The sequence below is a fragment of the Nerophis ophidion genome, linkage group LG01, assembly GCF_033978795.1.
Source record: "Nerophis ophidion isolate RoL-2023_Sa linkage group LG01, RoL_Noph_v1.0, whole genome shotgun sequence".
In the NCBI taxonomy this organism is placed as follows: Eukaryota; Metazoa; Chordata; class Actinopteri; order Syngnathiformes; family Syngnathidae; genus Nerophis; species Nerophis ophidion.
Window position 1 is genome coordinate 34,068,735 of NC_084611.1, and position 16,858 is coordinate 34,085,592.

At 39.4% G+C, this 16,858-nt stretch overlaps 1 protein-coding gene across 7 annotated transcripts in view; it reads right to left on the reverse strand.

Moving 5' to 3' along the window:
- ccser1 (coiled-coil serine-rich protein 1) overlaps window positions 1–16,858 on the reverse strand; it is a 338,436-nt gene that overhangs the window by 61,263 nt on the left and 260,315 nt on the right. For 2 of the 7 annotated variants that reach the window (XM_061901138.1, XM_061901145.1), the window contains one exon: window positions 14,401–14,444. The exons of the other annotated variants lie outside the window; for them this stretch is intronic. In XM_061901138.1, coding sequence (XP_061757122.1) covers window positions 14,428–14,444 — 17 coding nt within the window. In that variant the 3' untranslated portion in view covers window positions 14,401–14,427. The remainder of the gene's footprint in view (window positions 1–14,400; window positions 14,445–16,858) is intronic. 7 annotated transcript variants of the gene reach the window in all.

Below are 16,858 nucleotides of genomic sequence, written 5' to 3' on the forward strand. Positions count from 1 at the left end.
CCCTGGGAGATTTTCGGAAGCCGTGTTACATATATGTACGATATGTATAATACCGGCGAGTCAGCTCTAATCTTAATTTGATATTGCCTTAAAATTACACGGGGTGCCAAATTTGGCCCCCGGGCCATGGTTTGACTCTGATGGGTTAAACCGTAAACGATACCCATCCCTACCCTCAAGTATGTCCGAGTTCTATTTCTATAGTATTTTCCATTATGAAAATTACACGAGGACTCGATTTTGTGACCACCGCAGACATCAAATTCACAAAAATGTACACAGGCGTCCTTCACAAGCCACTCATGCAACTCATGGTTCAAAGCCCAAAGTGCGGTTTTTGCCCCCCTAATAGAGAGGAATCAATCATTGCACCAATTTTAATTTCTGGACCTGATTAAACTGATGTATCTTCACATGACCACAGCTAATCCATCAGCCAGTGAACCGGGAAACGGCTGCCGGTGGAGCTGGCTCGAAGGGTTGGGGGGGAGTGGGGGCTTTGAGGAACAGAAAACTCTCAAGTTAATTTATGTGGCTTTTTATGTCCTCCTGATTCACTTATTTTGAAGGAGAGAAGAAGTCAACTCCCCCGCGACGGATTTCATAATTTATCTACCTGGCTGAAATGTTGTGCTTTGCAATTCTTTCCCACAGCTAAATAAAGCATGTCATTATTGAATTCCATCAGCGGATGGTATGTTCTTCTTCATAGTGGTGATGCATTACTTGACGAGGGAAGAAATTACACTCACATTCCTGTTCTGTGTCTTGACCCACCGATTAAAAACAAAACAAAAAAACTCGCCCACTCAGGCAATTTCCTCCATGCAAAAAGACAACACAATTACCTAGAGAAGGTCAATGTTGAACGCAGTTCTTGTTCAATGCCTTCCGATCTACGAGAGGACTTTGCTCGTGGAGAACCGATATGGATTCCAAGTAAATATCTTAACACAAATGGCATTAATCAAAATAAAATAGGAAATTACCGATGCAATAGATGGTAAAGAATGTGCGGCCGCAGTATTCATGGACTTAACAAAAGCATTTGCCACGATTAATCATGATATTTTAATACAAAAATTACAAACCCTGTTTCCAGATGAGTTGGGAAATTGTGTTAGATGTAAATATAAATGGAATACAATGATTTGCAAATCAGTTTCAACCCATATTCAGTTGAATATGCTACAAAGACAACATATTTGATGTTCAAACTGATAAACATTTTTTTTGTTGCAAATAATCATTACTTTTAGAATTTGATGCCAGCAACACGTGACAAAGAAGTTGGGAAAGGTGGCAATAAATACTGATAAAGTTGAAGAATGCTCATCAAACACTTATTTGGAACATCCTACAGGTGTGCAGGCTAATTGGGAACAGTTGGGTGCCATGATTGGGTATAAAAACAGCTTCCCAAAAAAGGCTGAGTCTTTCACAAGAAAGGATGGGGCGAGGTACACCCCTTTGTCCACAACTGCGTGAGCAAATAGTCAAACAGTTTAAGAACAACGTTTCTCAAAATGCAATTGCAAGAAATTTAGGGATTTCAACATCTACGGTCCATAATATCATCAAAAGGTTCAGAGAATCTGGAGAAATCACCCTACGTAAGCGGCATGGCCGGAAACCAACATTGAATGACTGTGACATTCGATCCCCTCAGACGGCACTGTATCAAAAACCGACATCAATCTCTAAAGGATATCACCACATGGGCTCAGGAACACTTCAGAAAACCACTGTCACTAAATACAGTTCGTCGCTACATCTGTAAGTGCAAGTTAAAGCTCTACTATGCTAAGCGAAAGCCATTTATCAACAACATTCAGAAACACCGCTGGCTTCTCTGGGCCCGAGATCATTTAAGATCACAGTGGTGAACATGCCCTTTCCCAACTACTTAGGAACGTGTTGCAGCCATGAAAATTCTAAGTTAATTATTATTTGCAAAATAAAATAAAATATGAGTTTGAACATCAAATATCTTGTCTTTTTTGTGCATTCAATTAAATATGGGTTGAAAAGGATTTGCAAATCATTGTATTCAGTTTATATTTACATCCAACACAATTTCCCAACTCATATGGAAACGAGGTTTGTAGAACCGTATGGCATCTTGAACTGGGTAAGAAGCTATTTAACCAACAGGAAGCAATATATAAAGATGGAAGAAAATATGTCAACACGGCTAATGGTGTACCCTGGGGATCGATCCTGGGACCAAGATTGTTTAATCTTTATATAAACGACATTTGTAAAGTTACAAAGGACTTAAAGTTAATTATATTTGCAGATGACACAACTGCTTTCTGTTCAGGAGAGAAGACACAGAAGATAATACAAATTAATAACAGAAGAAATGAAAAAATTGAAAAAATGGTTTGACAAAAACGGACTGTCTTTGAATCTCAGTAAAACTAAAATAATGCTATTTGGTAACAGTAGAAAAGAGCATCAGGCACGAATACAAATAGACAGAGTAGATATTGAAAGGGTAAAAGAAACCAGATTTTTGGGAGTATTAATAGATGATAAAATGAACTGGAAATCTCAAATAAAAATATACAACACAAGGTGACAAAAAAAACATTTCAATAATGAATAAAGCAAAATATGTCCTGGCCCAAAAAATTACTTCATATTCTCTACTGATCGCTAGTGTTACCATATCTGAGTGTTTGTGCAGAAATATGGGGAAACAACTACAAATGTCCGCTACATTTGTTAACCGTGTTACAAAGAAGATCAATTAGACTGATACATAATGTTGGATACAGAGAACGTACAAACTCTTTATTTATTGAGTCAAAAATATTAAAGTTTGATGATTCGGTAAAATTGCTAGCAGCTAAAATGATGTACAAAGCAAACTATAACCTGCTACCAAAGAATGTACAACAATTCTTCTCAACTAAAGAGGACAAAATATAACCTTAGAGGTAAATCTAATTTAAAACATTTGTATGCACGTACAACTAGGGCTGGGTGATATATCGATATACTCGATATATCGCGGGTTTGTCTGTGCGATATAGAAAATGACTATATCAGGATATTCGAATATACATTCTCAAGCAGTTGCTTTTAGCTGCGGGCATTACACTTCAGGCGCTTGTGTCTCTTTCTTGTCTCTCCTTCTCACAGAGACTTAAAACAAGCGCACCTTCTTACATACGTCCCGCTTGCAACGTCACACGCCCTCCCCGAGCAGAGAGGTAGCGACATGGGTAACATTAACTGTGAGGCTAAGGGTGTGTTGCTAGTGGTAATACGAGAGAGAGAAGGTGCGAATCTGGTAACAAATAGAGGAATAATTAATTCCCAAGAAAAACAGCACGGGGTGCATCGTCCGGCGGTGGTTTGGCTTCAAGCGGGAACACGTTGAACATTTATATGGCATAAGTTGCTACAAAAAGTAGCAGCACTGCTAATGTAGCATCATTTGAAAAGTCACCCGCTCGAGTGCTTCAAACTGTGCAAGTCAGCATCTCAGTTCGGTGCCACACCCACAAAATGCTGAAGCAACTATTTCCAGATCAACACCGTAGGACATACAGTACACTATTTGATATGCAGCTCATTTTTTGTAACAATTATTGAAATATCTGGTGTGACATCATGCACAAAAGTGCACTTTTTTTGTTTTTAACTATTGTAGCGGCGTTCAGTACAAAAAGTGCACTTTAATTTAGTGTTGTTTTGATATGTCATCTTAGTGACATCATGCACCAAAGTACACTTATAACTTGTTTTAAAATGTCTCAGACAATCTTGCACTTTCTGTTTTGGAAATGACATGAATATTTGTGCCACTGCTTAATAAAGGTTTAATAAATACATTTTTGGTCAATTGACTTAGTTGTGATTTCCCTCTCTGCATGAAAGTTTAAAATGAGCATATATCAATTCATTATGAGGAAGAATGTTTTAATGTAGACACATAGAATCATCATAATGCTGTGATTATATGCATCAAGTGTTAATACAAGGCTAAAGCAAAATATCGAGATATATATCGTGTATCGCCATATGGCCTTAAAATATCGAGATATTAAAAAAAGGCCATATCGCCCAGCCGTACATACAACACTAAGAACCTTTAGCATATCAGTATGTGGAATTAAATTATGGAATGGATTAAGTAAAGAAGCTAAACATTGTACTGATATGATCCAGTTTAAGAGGTTGTTCAAATGAATAGTGCTTACCAAGTACAAAGAAGAAGAATTATGACAATTAATTTCAACCTTATTGAAAATAAGATATTCTTCATCTCAGTACTGAATTAATTAATTACATATTACAAAACTGTTGTATATACTAATTCAGAGATGTCATTCTATTATAAAAAGGTCAGTAAAGGATGTATATATTTGTAAACGCTCTGAAGTGGGAAAGGGGTAGGATTAAATAGGACAGGGTTCGGGAACCTTTTTGGCTGAGAGAGCCATGAAAGCCAAATATTTTAAAACGTATTTCCTTAAGAGCCGTATAATATTTTCAACACTGAATGCAACTGTCAGGTTCAAACACTGATGACATCTATTAAACAGAACAAGAAGCAAGGAATTAAACAGAAACTGGATTCAATTTAGCTCAATGAGGAGAAACCCGTAGACCTGTACCCTTGTACAGTGTCGTCCCACGCTCTGACAAGAGAATTCTACGCCTCCTCTTTTATTTGGACTTTCCCTAATTACAACAACTAAATGCGTGCATTTCTTATTGTTTTTAATAACATTGTTATTCTGAAGGTAACCAATGATGAATAAAATACTTATGACGATTAATGCAACTTCTTGAACAGGTGGGATAGAAACGGATGGATGGATTAAAATGCATGAGAATGTTTTATATTTTAAACGTTATTTTTAACACTGTGATTACCAGCGGAATTATTAATCACTTATCGTGTTAAGAAATGTCAGCTAAGATTTATCTAAGAGTCAGATCTGGGCATCAAAAGAGCCACATCTGGCTCTAGAGCCATAGGTTCCTTACCCCTGAAATAAGCTTTGCTTCTTCCGACTCCTTTTCGGACATGACGTAAAGTGAATGATATGAAATTGTGTGATGGATAATGCTCTAAGTGTGTTCATGTTTGTAAAAAAACTAAATGAAGAAGGAAAGAAGAAAGAAACACTACATTAAGGGTGCCAATTTAGTCGGATAGACGTTAAGAAATTGTTGCTTGATTCAAAAAGCTAAGATTAACCTTTCTGGTGGCAGCTCTGTAAACAGCGCAGCGTTCATGTCAAACAAAACTACGTACAAGTGAAGGATAAACTCTATTGTCGATGTGGAGGAATGCGTCATTGCCTGTAGGAGCTTATTATTATTGCCTTTCACACATGAATCGGCCCAGGTGAATCAGACACACTTATCAAAAAAGGTGCCGATTCGGCTTCAGATTCGGTGGCCATGGCAACTAATTGGAGCAGAAATGAGATATGACAGCCAACAGCATGTGGTAACATAGTGCAGTATATGCTATGCAAATGGCCCTGCTGTCAATCGCCACGGGCATCCTGCCTACTCACTTCTGGGGAGATATGTAAATTGCAACATTGGGAGCGCAAAAATCAATCAGAAGAAAAACAAATGATAATAACGCATGAAGGCTGATGTTTTGGAGCATTAAAAAAAAAAAAGGGGCCTGAAAAGTCCCCTTTTATGCAAAAGTTGAGCACCGAATGTGAGAAAAAAATATTTTTTTTCTCCATAACAATTCGAGGGTCACTTTTGAATTTGCTGGTCTGTGTGGTGCAATGACGGAAAAACACCTTGCTCATGGATATGTTCCCGCTAAAGATGTCCAATAATGGCTGTTTTGCCGATATCCCGATGTTGTTCAACTACTGCACATCTAAATGAAAGAGCAACAGCTTCAAAAGTTTGTAATATCTCGATTTTATGGCATTGATATACAGTGGAGCCTCTTAGGTGAAATGCAAATACTAGAGATGTCCGATAATGGCTTTTCTGCTGATATCCGATATTCTGATATTGTCCAACTCTTAATTACCGATTCCGATATCAACCGATACCGATATATACAGTCGTGGAATTAACACATTATTATGATTCATTTTGTTGTGATGCCCCGCTGGATGCATTAAACAATGTAACAAGGTTTTCCAAAATAAATCAACTCAAGTTATGGAAAAAATGCCAACATGGCACTGCCATATTAATTATTGAAGTCATAAAGTGCATTTTTTTTTTAACATGCCTTAAAACAGCAGCTTGGAATTTGGGACATGCTCTTCCCCCAACCCTGCTCCCAAATTTGGAGGTCTCAAGGTTGGCAAGTAGGGCTATGATGCATATATTCTTTAAAAAGGCAAACAAGTTACAAAATAAATTTTTAAAAAATCTGTTATTACTAAGTGTGGTATTAACATTTATGTTTTTCTTAAATAATATCGTGTTCTATTTGTTTTTTTTTAAGATTTTTCCAACCCTTTTAGTCACTTTTCTGTAATAAAAAAGATAGGCACCAAATCTAGCATGTACTTCTGGTGTTATTGGCGACTGTGCTCATGTTTAGAGACTCTGTTTGGATTGTGTCGCTTTTGTGTTTTTGTCTCACATAATGATTGTGAAGGACAGGCAAAACTTTAAAAAAAAGTACAGTTCCCCTTTAACAGGTAATAGCGCTAACCCTCCAATTTTTTATATGTGTGAGCAAACGCCAAAACTCCTTGAGCATTCAGTGGCGCTCATGTGAGCGATGGCAGACGTGCACACTGTTATGCGCTTATCTTTTTATTCGATTTTGTGTAGGGCCTGTTTTTGTCTTGTCTTAACTTTTTTGAAGCCTCTTTCTTTGCGCTGTTCTCAAATCTAAACATCAGACATGGATATGATCAGCTGGACTCTCAATGCAATTGACAAAATCTTTTTGATGAGGAAAAGAGGTTCGGGGGAGCCTGGCTGCCCTGATGGAACCATTGCAGCGGGGTACGTGAGATTTCTTGGACAAATGGAGAATCATGTGCCTCTCAGTACTTTGGTGAAGACATCTACCTATTTGGAACAGTGATCGCGGGGCACTTTCTGTTTGGGCTGGGCATAGCTCTGGTGTATCGTCAAATTTGTAAGACGATGGAAGCCACTCAAGGAGCCCAAAGGGTGTTCGTTGCAATGGATGGTTTGGGCAGGGCTGTGGGAACACAGACTGTGGTGATTTCTGAACTGAATCGCAAGATGGATCACATCATGGAGAAGCTTGCTGAAAAGGAAAATTTAATTGAATTTGAGAGCACCCAGCATGGACGAATAACAGACAAGTCATTGTTTTGTCTGCTCGTGGAAAACAAACATCCTAATCTACGATTTGACTCCCTCGAATGGCCTTGGCGCTGTGGAAACAGGACCAGGCTGTTCTAAAAAACACACTTTTGACCTCCCTCCCTCCTTAAAGACACCTGGAGTCGAACTTTTGCAGATCGGCCTCAGTCTAAAAAACATTACACCCAAGACAAATGAGCATACACGCCCCCCCCCCCCCCCTCCCCTCCCTCCCTCCCCCTTCATCACTGCTTTTTCCCCTCAGGGTGATGGTCGGATGGCAGCGCTTCAAAGGACCGGTCGCCTTCCAGGGCCCCAACTCCCCGCCCCTCTGTTGTGAGTTTGTCGTCATTAAATCTAACGTGTTTAGGTGTGCATTTCACGGAGGTTTTTTTCCCCACTCCAGACTAGGCCCTTTTAGGAGCCCAGTCTAGATTGTATTTTTTTACTCATCTTTTTCCCCAGCGTTTTACCTTTTTCCCATTTTTTACGGGGCACATCGTGGCGACCCATCAGCGTTTCTGTTCTGTAACTCTTTACACTGTTTGTCTAATCTTGAACGGGTTTGTGCTGAAAACAAAGTTTCGTAGTACTTGTGAAATGACAATAAAGACCTACCTTTTGCAAATGTATTAAAATAAAAAAAAACACTTGTACATAAGTAATATGATTAGATGAACACAGGAATGTACAAAGACATCCTGGATGAAAACAAACGCTTCCCATCCATCTAGGGCTGGGCAATACATCGATGGTGTAAAACAGTGGTTCTCAAATGGGGGTACACATACCCCTGGGGGTACTTGAAGGTATGCCAAGGGGTACGTGAGATTGTTTTTTTTAATTCTAAAAATAAGAAAAATTCAAAAATCCTCTATAAATATATTTATTGAATAATACTTCAACAAAATATGAATGTAAGTTCATAAACTGTGAAAAGAAATGCAACAATGCAATATTCAATGTTGACAGCTAGATTTTTTGTGGACATGTTCCATAAATATTAATGTTAAAGATGTATTCTTTTGTGAAGAAATGTTTAGAATTAAGTTAATGAATCCAAATGGATCTCTATTACAATCCCCAAAGAGGGCACTTTAAGTTGATGATTACTTCTATGGATAGAAATCTTTATTTATAATTGAATCACTTGTGTATTTTTCAACACATTTTTAGTTATTTTTATATATTTTTTTCCAAATAGTTCAAGAAAGACCACTACAAATGAGCAATATTTTGCACTGTTATACAATTTAATAAATCAGAAACTGATGACATAGTGCTGTATTTTACTTCTTTATCTCTTTTTTTTCAACCAAAAATTCTTTGCTCTGATTAGGGGGTACTTGAATTAAAAAAATGTTCACAGGGGGTACGTCACTGAAAAAAGGGTTGAGAACCACTGTTGTAAGATATATCGCTATACTTTTTCAAAGATATAAATAAAGAAAATATCGTAAAATTTATATGTTATTTCACAAAAGAATTAAGAAATGCCGCTTATTTGTTCCTTGTTCTCCCCCTGCATGGGATACTAAACCCCTTCCATCTCCTCCTTCTAAGATGCGTTTGCACATACAAGAACATCCATTATTGGTTGGTTGTTTACTATGATGCGTTACAATTGATTCGGGACAGGCCAATCAGAGGCAAGATAGGGCGGGTCATTAAACCAGGACTGGAAATTACAAAGTGCCTGCCTGCAAATGTATTTTTTTATCTGAGTTTTGATACATGTTGTATTATTTGCAGAGCTATGTTATTTATTTTACGTAAAACTAATATTTTTCTATTTTATGTAATTCTGTACTACTTAAACTGTTTATTTTCTGTGCTGTAAATACCCATCTTGACTAAATAAATGTTAAATGGGTTATACTTGTATAGCACTTTTCTACCTTCAAGGTATTCAAAGCGCTTTGACACTATTTCCACATTTACCCATTCACACACACATTCACACACACATTAACACACTGATGGAGGGAGCTGCCATGCAAGGCGCTAACCAGCACCCATCAGGAGCAAGGGTGAAGTGTCTTGCTCAGGACACAACGGACGTGACGAGGTCGGTACTTGGTGGGGATTGAACCAAGGACACTCGGGTTGCACACGGCCACTCTCCCACTGCGCCACGCCGTCCCTAACTGGGTTAAAAAAAGTGCCACTGTTTACAGTACAGTTGTCATCCTCTTCAGTTTCACAGTATATTGCTCGAAAATGAATATCTTTATATGTATACTTTCACCCAAAAATACAAACCCCGTTTCCATATGAGTTGAGAAATTGTGTTAGATGTAAATATAAACGGAATACAAAGATTTGCAAATCCTATTCAACCCATATTCAATTGAATGCACTACAAAGACAAGATATTTGATGATCAAACTCATAAACTTTATTTCTTTTTTGCAAATAATCATAAACTTAGAATTTCATGGCTGCAACAGGTGCAATAGTAGTTGGGAAAGGGCATGTTCACCACTGTGTTACATCACCTTTTCTTTTAACAACACTCAATAAACGTTTGGGAACTGAGGAAACTAATTGTTGAAGCTTTGAAAGTGGAATTCTTTCCCATTCTTGTTTTATGTTGAGCTTTAGTCGTTCAGCAGTCTGGTGTCTCTGCTGTCATATTTTTCGCTTCATAATGCGCCGCACATTTTCGATGGGAGACAGGTCTGGACTGCAGGCGGACCAGGAAAGTACCCGCACTCTTTTTTTTACGAAACCACGCTGTTGTAACACGCGGTGAATGTGGCTTGGCATTGTCTTGCTGAAATAAGCAGGGGCGTCCATGAAAAAGACAGCGCGTAGATGGCAGCACATGTTGTTCCAAAACCTGTATGTACCTTTCAGCATTAATTGTGCCTTCACAGATGTGTAAGTTACCCATGCCTTGGGCACTAATGCACCTTCATACCATCACAGATGCTGGCTTTTGAACTTTGCGTTGATAACAGTCTGGATGGTTCGCTTCCCCTTTGGTCCGGATGACACAATGTCGAATATTTCCAAAAACAATTTGAAATGTGGACTCGTCAGACCACAGAACACTTTTCCACTTTGCATCAGTCCATCTTTCATGATCTCGGGCCCAGAGAAGCCGGCGGCGTTTCTGGATGTTGTTGATAAATGGCTTTCGCTTTGCATATCAGAGCTTTAACTTGCACTTACAGATGTAGCGACAAACTGTATTTAGTGACAGTGGTTTTCTGAAGTGTTCATGAGCCCATGTGGTGATATCCTTTAGAGATTGATGTCGGTTTTTGATACAGTGCCGTCTGAGGGATCGAAGGTCACGGTGTTTCAATGTTGGTTTCCGGCCATGCTGCTTACATGGAGTGATTTCTCCAGAATCTCTGAACCTTTTGATGATATTATGGACCGTAGATGTTGAAATCCTTAAATTTCTTGCAATTGCACTTTGAGAAATGTTGTTCTTAAACTGTTTGATTATTTGCTCACGCAGTTGTGGACAAAGGGGTGTACCTCGCTCCCTCCTTTCTTGTGAAAGACTGAGCCTTTTTTGGGAAGCTGTTTTTATAACCAATCCTGGCACCCACCTGTTCCCAATAAGCCTGCACACCTGTGGGATGTTCCAAATAAGTGTTTGATGAGCATTCATCAACTTTATCAGTATTTATTGCCACCTTTCCCAACGTCTTTGTCACGTGTTGCTGGCATCAAATTCCAAAGTTAATGATTATTTGCAGAAAAAAAAAATGTTTATCAGTTTGAACATCAAATATGTTGTCTTTGTAGCATATTCAACTGAATATGGGTTGAAAAGGATTTGAAAATCATTGTATTCCGTTTATATTTACATCTAACACAATTTCCCAACTCATATGGAAACGGGGTTTGTATATCGAATATCGAGTTTTAGTACAAATATATCTGAGATATACTTTTTCGTCCATATCGCCCAGCCCTAAATCCAACCTGATGGAGCTAGAGAAGTGCTGCAAAGAGGAATGGGCGAAACTGCCCAAAGATAGGTGTGCCAAGCTTGTGGCATCGTATTCATAAATACTTGAGGCTATAATTGCAACAGAGTATTGAGCAAAGGCTGTAAATATGTATGTACATGTGATGTTTTTAGTTTGAATAAAATTGCAAAATAAAAATAAAATACATTTCCCTGTTGGTCTAAATTTTGGAGGACTGATTTCTATCGCAAGACCTCTTTTTTAAATCGGTGAAAAATAAAATAATATAATATGGGACCATTAAATGCTCAACTCAATTTGAGCATGACAAAATGAAGTGTCTGGACAGCGTCGCTGTAATCCATCAATGTCATCTTCCTTTTCGCCCCTCTTTTTTACGAATCATCACGCGGGCTCGGAAAAGTGCGACGCTGATTTGATTACCAAAATTTAAGAGGCGAGGAGAAGGAGGAGAGGGGAGACGATGGCGCTGGAATACACACGGTGAGGTCACGTTTGCCGTGAGAAGGGTATATCAAATGTTGGGCTCGCTTGATTGGAGTGCGCAACAGGCTCGGCAAGGAGGGATTCGATGGCGGACGGCACAAAGTGGCTGGTGAGCTCATTCCTGCCTGGAGGGCAAACAGACCATTAGGAAGTCTACGGCTTGCCACGTAACATCAATTACACAACTACTGCACATCTAAAGAAAGAGCAACAGCTTCAAAAGTTTGTAATACCTTGATTGTATGGTGATGTACAGTGGAGCCGCTCGGATGAAATACAAATACTAGCGATGTCCGATAATGGCTTTTTTGCCGATATTGTAGCGTCCTGGAATAGTTAGTGCTGCAAGGGACCCTGGGTAGTTGTTCTGTTGTGTTAATGTTGTGTTACGGTGCGGAAGTTCTCTCGAAATGTGTTTTTCATTCTTGTTCGGGGGGGTTTGAGGTGGGCGGGGGTGTATATTGTAGCGTCCTGGAAGAGTTAGTGCTGCAATGGGTTCTGGCTATTTGTTTTGTTGTGTTTATGTTGTGTAACGATGCGGCTGTTCTCCCGAAATGTGTTTGTTATTCTTGGTTGGGGGGGTTTGAGGTGGGTGATAAAACGCTAAGCTTTTTCTTAGGTAATATTTGAAAGGGGACCTATGAATAGTGTTGTCTTTTTTTTACTTTCTGTTAACAATGTTGGATAAATCGTCTAATGGTCAAATCACTATTATTTGTACTTGAGCCGAGGGTGAAGTCTGCTCTCATGGTTGCTTTGTTGGGTCAGCTCCTGTCTCCGGCCATGTTCCCCACCACCCCAGCAGACGATGGCATGAAACCCCGCACAGGCCACCACAGTGTATATGTTTTGTTAGTTGTCGTCTTTGTTTTACTTTTGTAGCTGTATATAGAAATGGCCGGTTGCATCAGCTCTGCTCTTTTAATGTCTTTAATGTCCTTCGATGTTTCCCTCTTACACACATGCTTGTTGCGGGGTTGAGGTGGGGTGATAGGGCGTGGTTGAGGTGGGCGGGGTTGGGGGGGCATGTGTATATTGTAGCGTCCCGGAAGAGTTAGTGCTGCAAGGGGTTCTGGGTGTTGTTTTTTTGTCCACAAACACACTGTATTTGCAGATTCAACTGATTTTAGATTCTACGTTGGTAGTTAGTTAATAAGTTAGGACTGAGAAATAGCATTATGTGTTGGTACAGGTAAAGGCAAAACCATGAGACCTCCTCTGAATTCGGTAGATGGGGGGTGGTAGCGGGGGGTGTATATTGTAGCGTCCCGGAAGAGTTAGTGCTGCAAGGGTTTCTGGGTATTTGTTCTGTTGTGTTCATGTTGTGTTACGGTGCAGATGTTCTCCCGAAATGTGTTGGTCATTCTTGTTTGGTGTGGGTTCACAGTGTGGCGCATATTTGTAACAGTGTTAAAGTTGTTTATATGGCCACCCTCAGTGTGACCTGTATGGCTGTTGCCCAAGTATGCATTGCATTCACTTATGTGTGTGTAGAAGCCGCATATATTGTGACTAGGCTGGCACTCTGTTTGAATGGAGGAAAAGCGGACGTGACGACAGGTTGCAGAGGACTCTAAAGGCAGTGCCTTTAAGGCACGCCCCCAATATTGTTGTCCGGCTGGAAATGAGGGAGAATGATTTCCTGGGAAGGGCACTGAAAAACGGGAGTCTCCCGGGAAAATCGGAAGGGTTGGCAAGTATGGCTCTGACTCCCTTATTGTTGTTTTAACCATACTGTACTGAGCAGCCAGGCTGTTATACAGGTCATACATTTCTATTAATTCTATACCAGGGGTCAGCAACCCAAAAGAGCCATATTAGACCAAAAAATACAAAAATAAATCTGTCTGGAGCAGCAAAAACTTAAAATCCATATTACATACAGATGGTGTGTCATGAGATATAAATTGATTTAAGCGGACTTAAGTAAACTAAATGAGCTCAAATATACCTACAAATGAGACATAATGATGCAATATGTACATATAGCTAGCCTAAATAGCATGTTAGCATCGATTACGTTGCAGTCATGCAGTGACCAAATATGTCGGATTAGCACTCCACACAAGTCAATAACATCAACAAAACTCACCTTTGTCCATTCATACACAACGTTCAAAGTTTGGTGGACAAAATGAGACAGAAAAAGAAGTTGCATAAAACACGTCTTAGAAAGTCGGAGAAAGTTATACATGTAAAAAAACTACGGTGAGTTCCAGGACCACCAAAATTAGTAGGACAAAGCGGCACTCGCCAAAATACTCGAATCAGTGAAGCATGTTTAATATAAAGTGTGCTTTATAACAATTAGGGAGGTTTGTGTCATGTTGGTCCTCCTACAGAAACCATATTAAAACAAAAAAATATGCTTTTTCCCCCCTCATCTTTTTCTATTTTTCATACAGTTTTGAAAAAGCTCCAGAGAGCCAATAGGGCGGCTCTAGAGCCGCGGGTTGCCTACCCCCCTTTCTATACTATTAGTGATTTCCCGAACTACAAAAAGGCCTGCAGTGTTAATTGTTTTATATCTGCGCATGCTTCTTTAACTTTATAGACATATTTTTCTCCACAATGCCCCTTTAAGAGGTTCTACTGAAATATCAATCATTTCTCAACATATATTGACGGATTAATAGTTCCAGGATTGTTGTGGCATCCATACCTTTCTTTTTTTTTTGTTATTCTGTCGTCACACCATGCTGCTTACTGGCTCCAGACAAACGTGGGAAGACATGCATGGATGGAGAAGAAACATAAGAAGACACAATGGTGAGATGGCACAGTGACATGAGTGAGTACACAAACAAGAGTACATGAAGGTGGATCTAATGCACAGACCACAACAACAGCAGGGATACAAGCGGATAAAAAATGAAGAGTTAAACTACAAAAGCCGTTTCCATGTGAGTTGGGAAATTGTATTAGATGTAAATATAAACGGAATACAATGATTTAACAATAATTTTTAACCAATATTAAGTTGAAAATGCTACAAAGACACATATTTGATGTTCAAACTGATAAACATTTTTTTTTTTTTGGCAAATAATCATTAACTTTAGAATTCGATGCCAGCAACACGTGACAAAGAAATTGGGAAAGGTGGCAATAAATACTGATAAAGTTGAGGAATGCTCATCAAACACTTATTTGGAACATCCCACAAGTGTGCATGCTAATTGGAAACAGGTGGGTGCCATGATCGGATATGAAGACAGCTTCCCAAAAAATGCTCAGTCCTTCACAAGAAAGGATGGGGCGAGGTACACCTCTTTGTCCACAACTGCGTGAGCAAATAGTCAAACAGTTTGAGAACAACGTTTCTCAAAGTGCAATTGCAAAAAATTTAGGCATTTCAACATCTACGGTCCATAATATCATCAAAAGGTTCAGAGAATCTGGAGAAATCACTCCACGTAAGCGGCATGGCCGGAAACCAACATTGAATGACCATGACCTTCGATCTCTTAGACGACACTGTTTCAAAAACCGACATCAATCTCTTAAGGATATCACCACATGGGCTCAGGAACACTTCAGAAAACCAATGTCACTTAATACAGTTCGTCGCTACATCTGTAAGTGCAAATTAGAGCTCTACTATGCAAAGCGAAAGCCATTTATCAACAACATTCAGAAACGCCTCCAGCTTCTATGGGCCCGAGATCATCTAAAATGGACTGATGCAAAGTGGAAAAGTGTTCTGTGGTCTGACGAGTCCACATTTCAAATTGTTTTTGGAAATATTCGACATCGTGTCATCCGGACCAAAGGCCAAGCGAACCATCCAGACTGTTATCGACGCAAAATTCAAAAGCCAGCATCTGTGATGGTATGGGGGTGCATTAGTGCCCGAGGCATGGGTAACTTACACATCTGTGAAGGCACTGTTAATGCTGAAAGGTACATACAGGTTTTGGAACAACATCCATCCATCCATTTTCTACCGCTTATTCCCTTTTTGGGGTCGCGGGGGGCGCTGGCGCCTATCTCAGCTACAATCGGGCGGAAGGCGGGGTACACCCTGGACAAGTCGCCACCTCATCGCAGTTGGAACAACATATGCTGCCATTTAAGCACTGTCTTTTTCGCTCCTGCTTATTTCAGCAAGACAATGCCAAGCCACATTCAGCACGTGTTTCCAACAACGTGGCTTCTTAAAAAAAGAGTGCAGATTCTTCCCTGGCCCGCCTGCAGTCCAGAAGTGTCTCCCATTGAAAATGTGCGGCGCATTATGAAGCGGAAAATACGACAGCGGAGACCCCGGACTGCTGAACGACTGAAGCTCTACATAAAAGAAGAATGGGAAAGAATTCCACTTTCAAAGCTTAAAAAATTAGTTTCCTCAGTTCCCAAACATTTAATGAGTGTTGTTCAAAAAAAGGTGATGTAACACAGTGGTGAACATGCCCTTTCCCAACTACTTTGGCACGTGTTGCAGCCATGAAATTCTAAGTTAATTATTATTTGCAAAAAAAATTAAGTTTATGAGTTTGAACATCAAATATCTTGTCTTTGTAGTGTATTCAATTGAATATGGGTTGAAAATGATTTGCAAATCATTGTATTCTGTTTTTATTTACATCTAACACAATTTCACAAATCATATGGAAACGGGGTTTGTTAACGGCAAAAAAAACAACATGGGGATGTGAAATGAGAATATGAGTGATGTGTGAGTAATAATGAGCTTTGCAACCGTGTGCAGTGTTTTCCTGCAACTGAGTCAAGTTGAATTCGGGCGAACATGTTTTGTTGGGATGGAAAATCATTTATCAGCTGATTAAGATTCAAGTGCACACACAGTCAATGATGAATACTGATGGGGGAAAAAAAGAAAGAAAGAAACAGTTATCGATACTACCTTAGATGTGTGTTACTTTTGTGGCGAAATGAATGCACAAAGCCTACAGCTCAAGGAGCCACATTAGGTGCACAATTAAACGAGATGCAATACAACAGCTGCATAAAAAAAGAGATTACACCCTATTTCAGGGGTCGGAAACCTTTTTGGCTGACAGAGCCATGAAAGCCAAATATTTTAAAATGTATTTCCGTTGGAGCCATATAATGTTTTTTTTAACGCTGACTACGACTAAATGCCTGCATTTCTAAGTAAG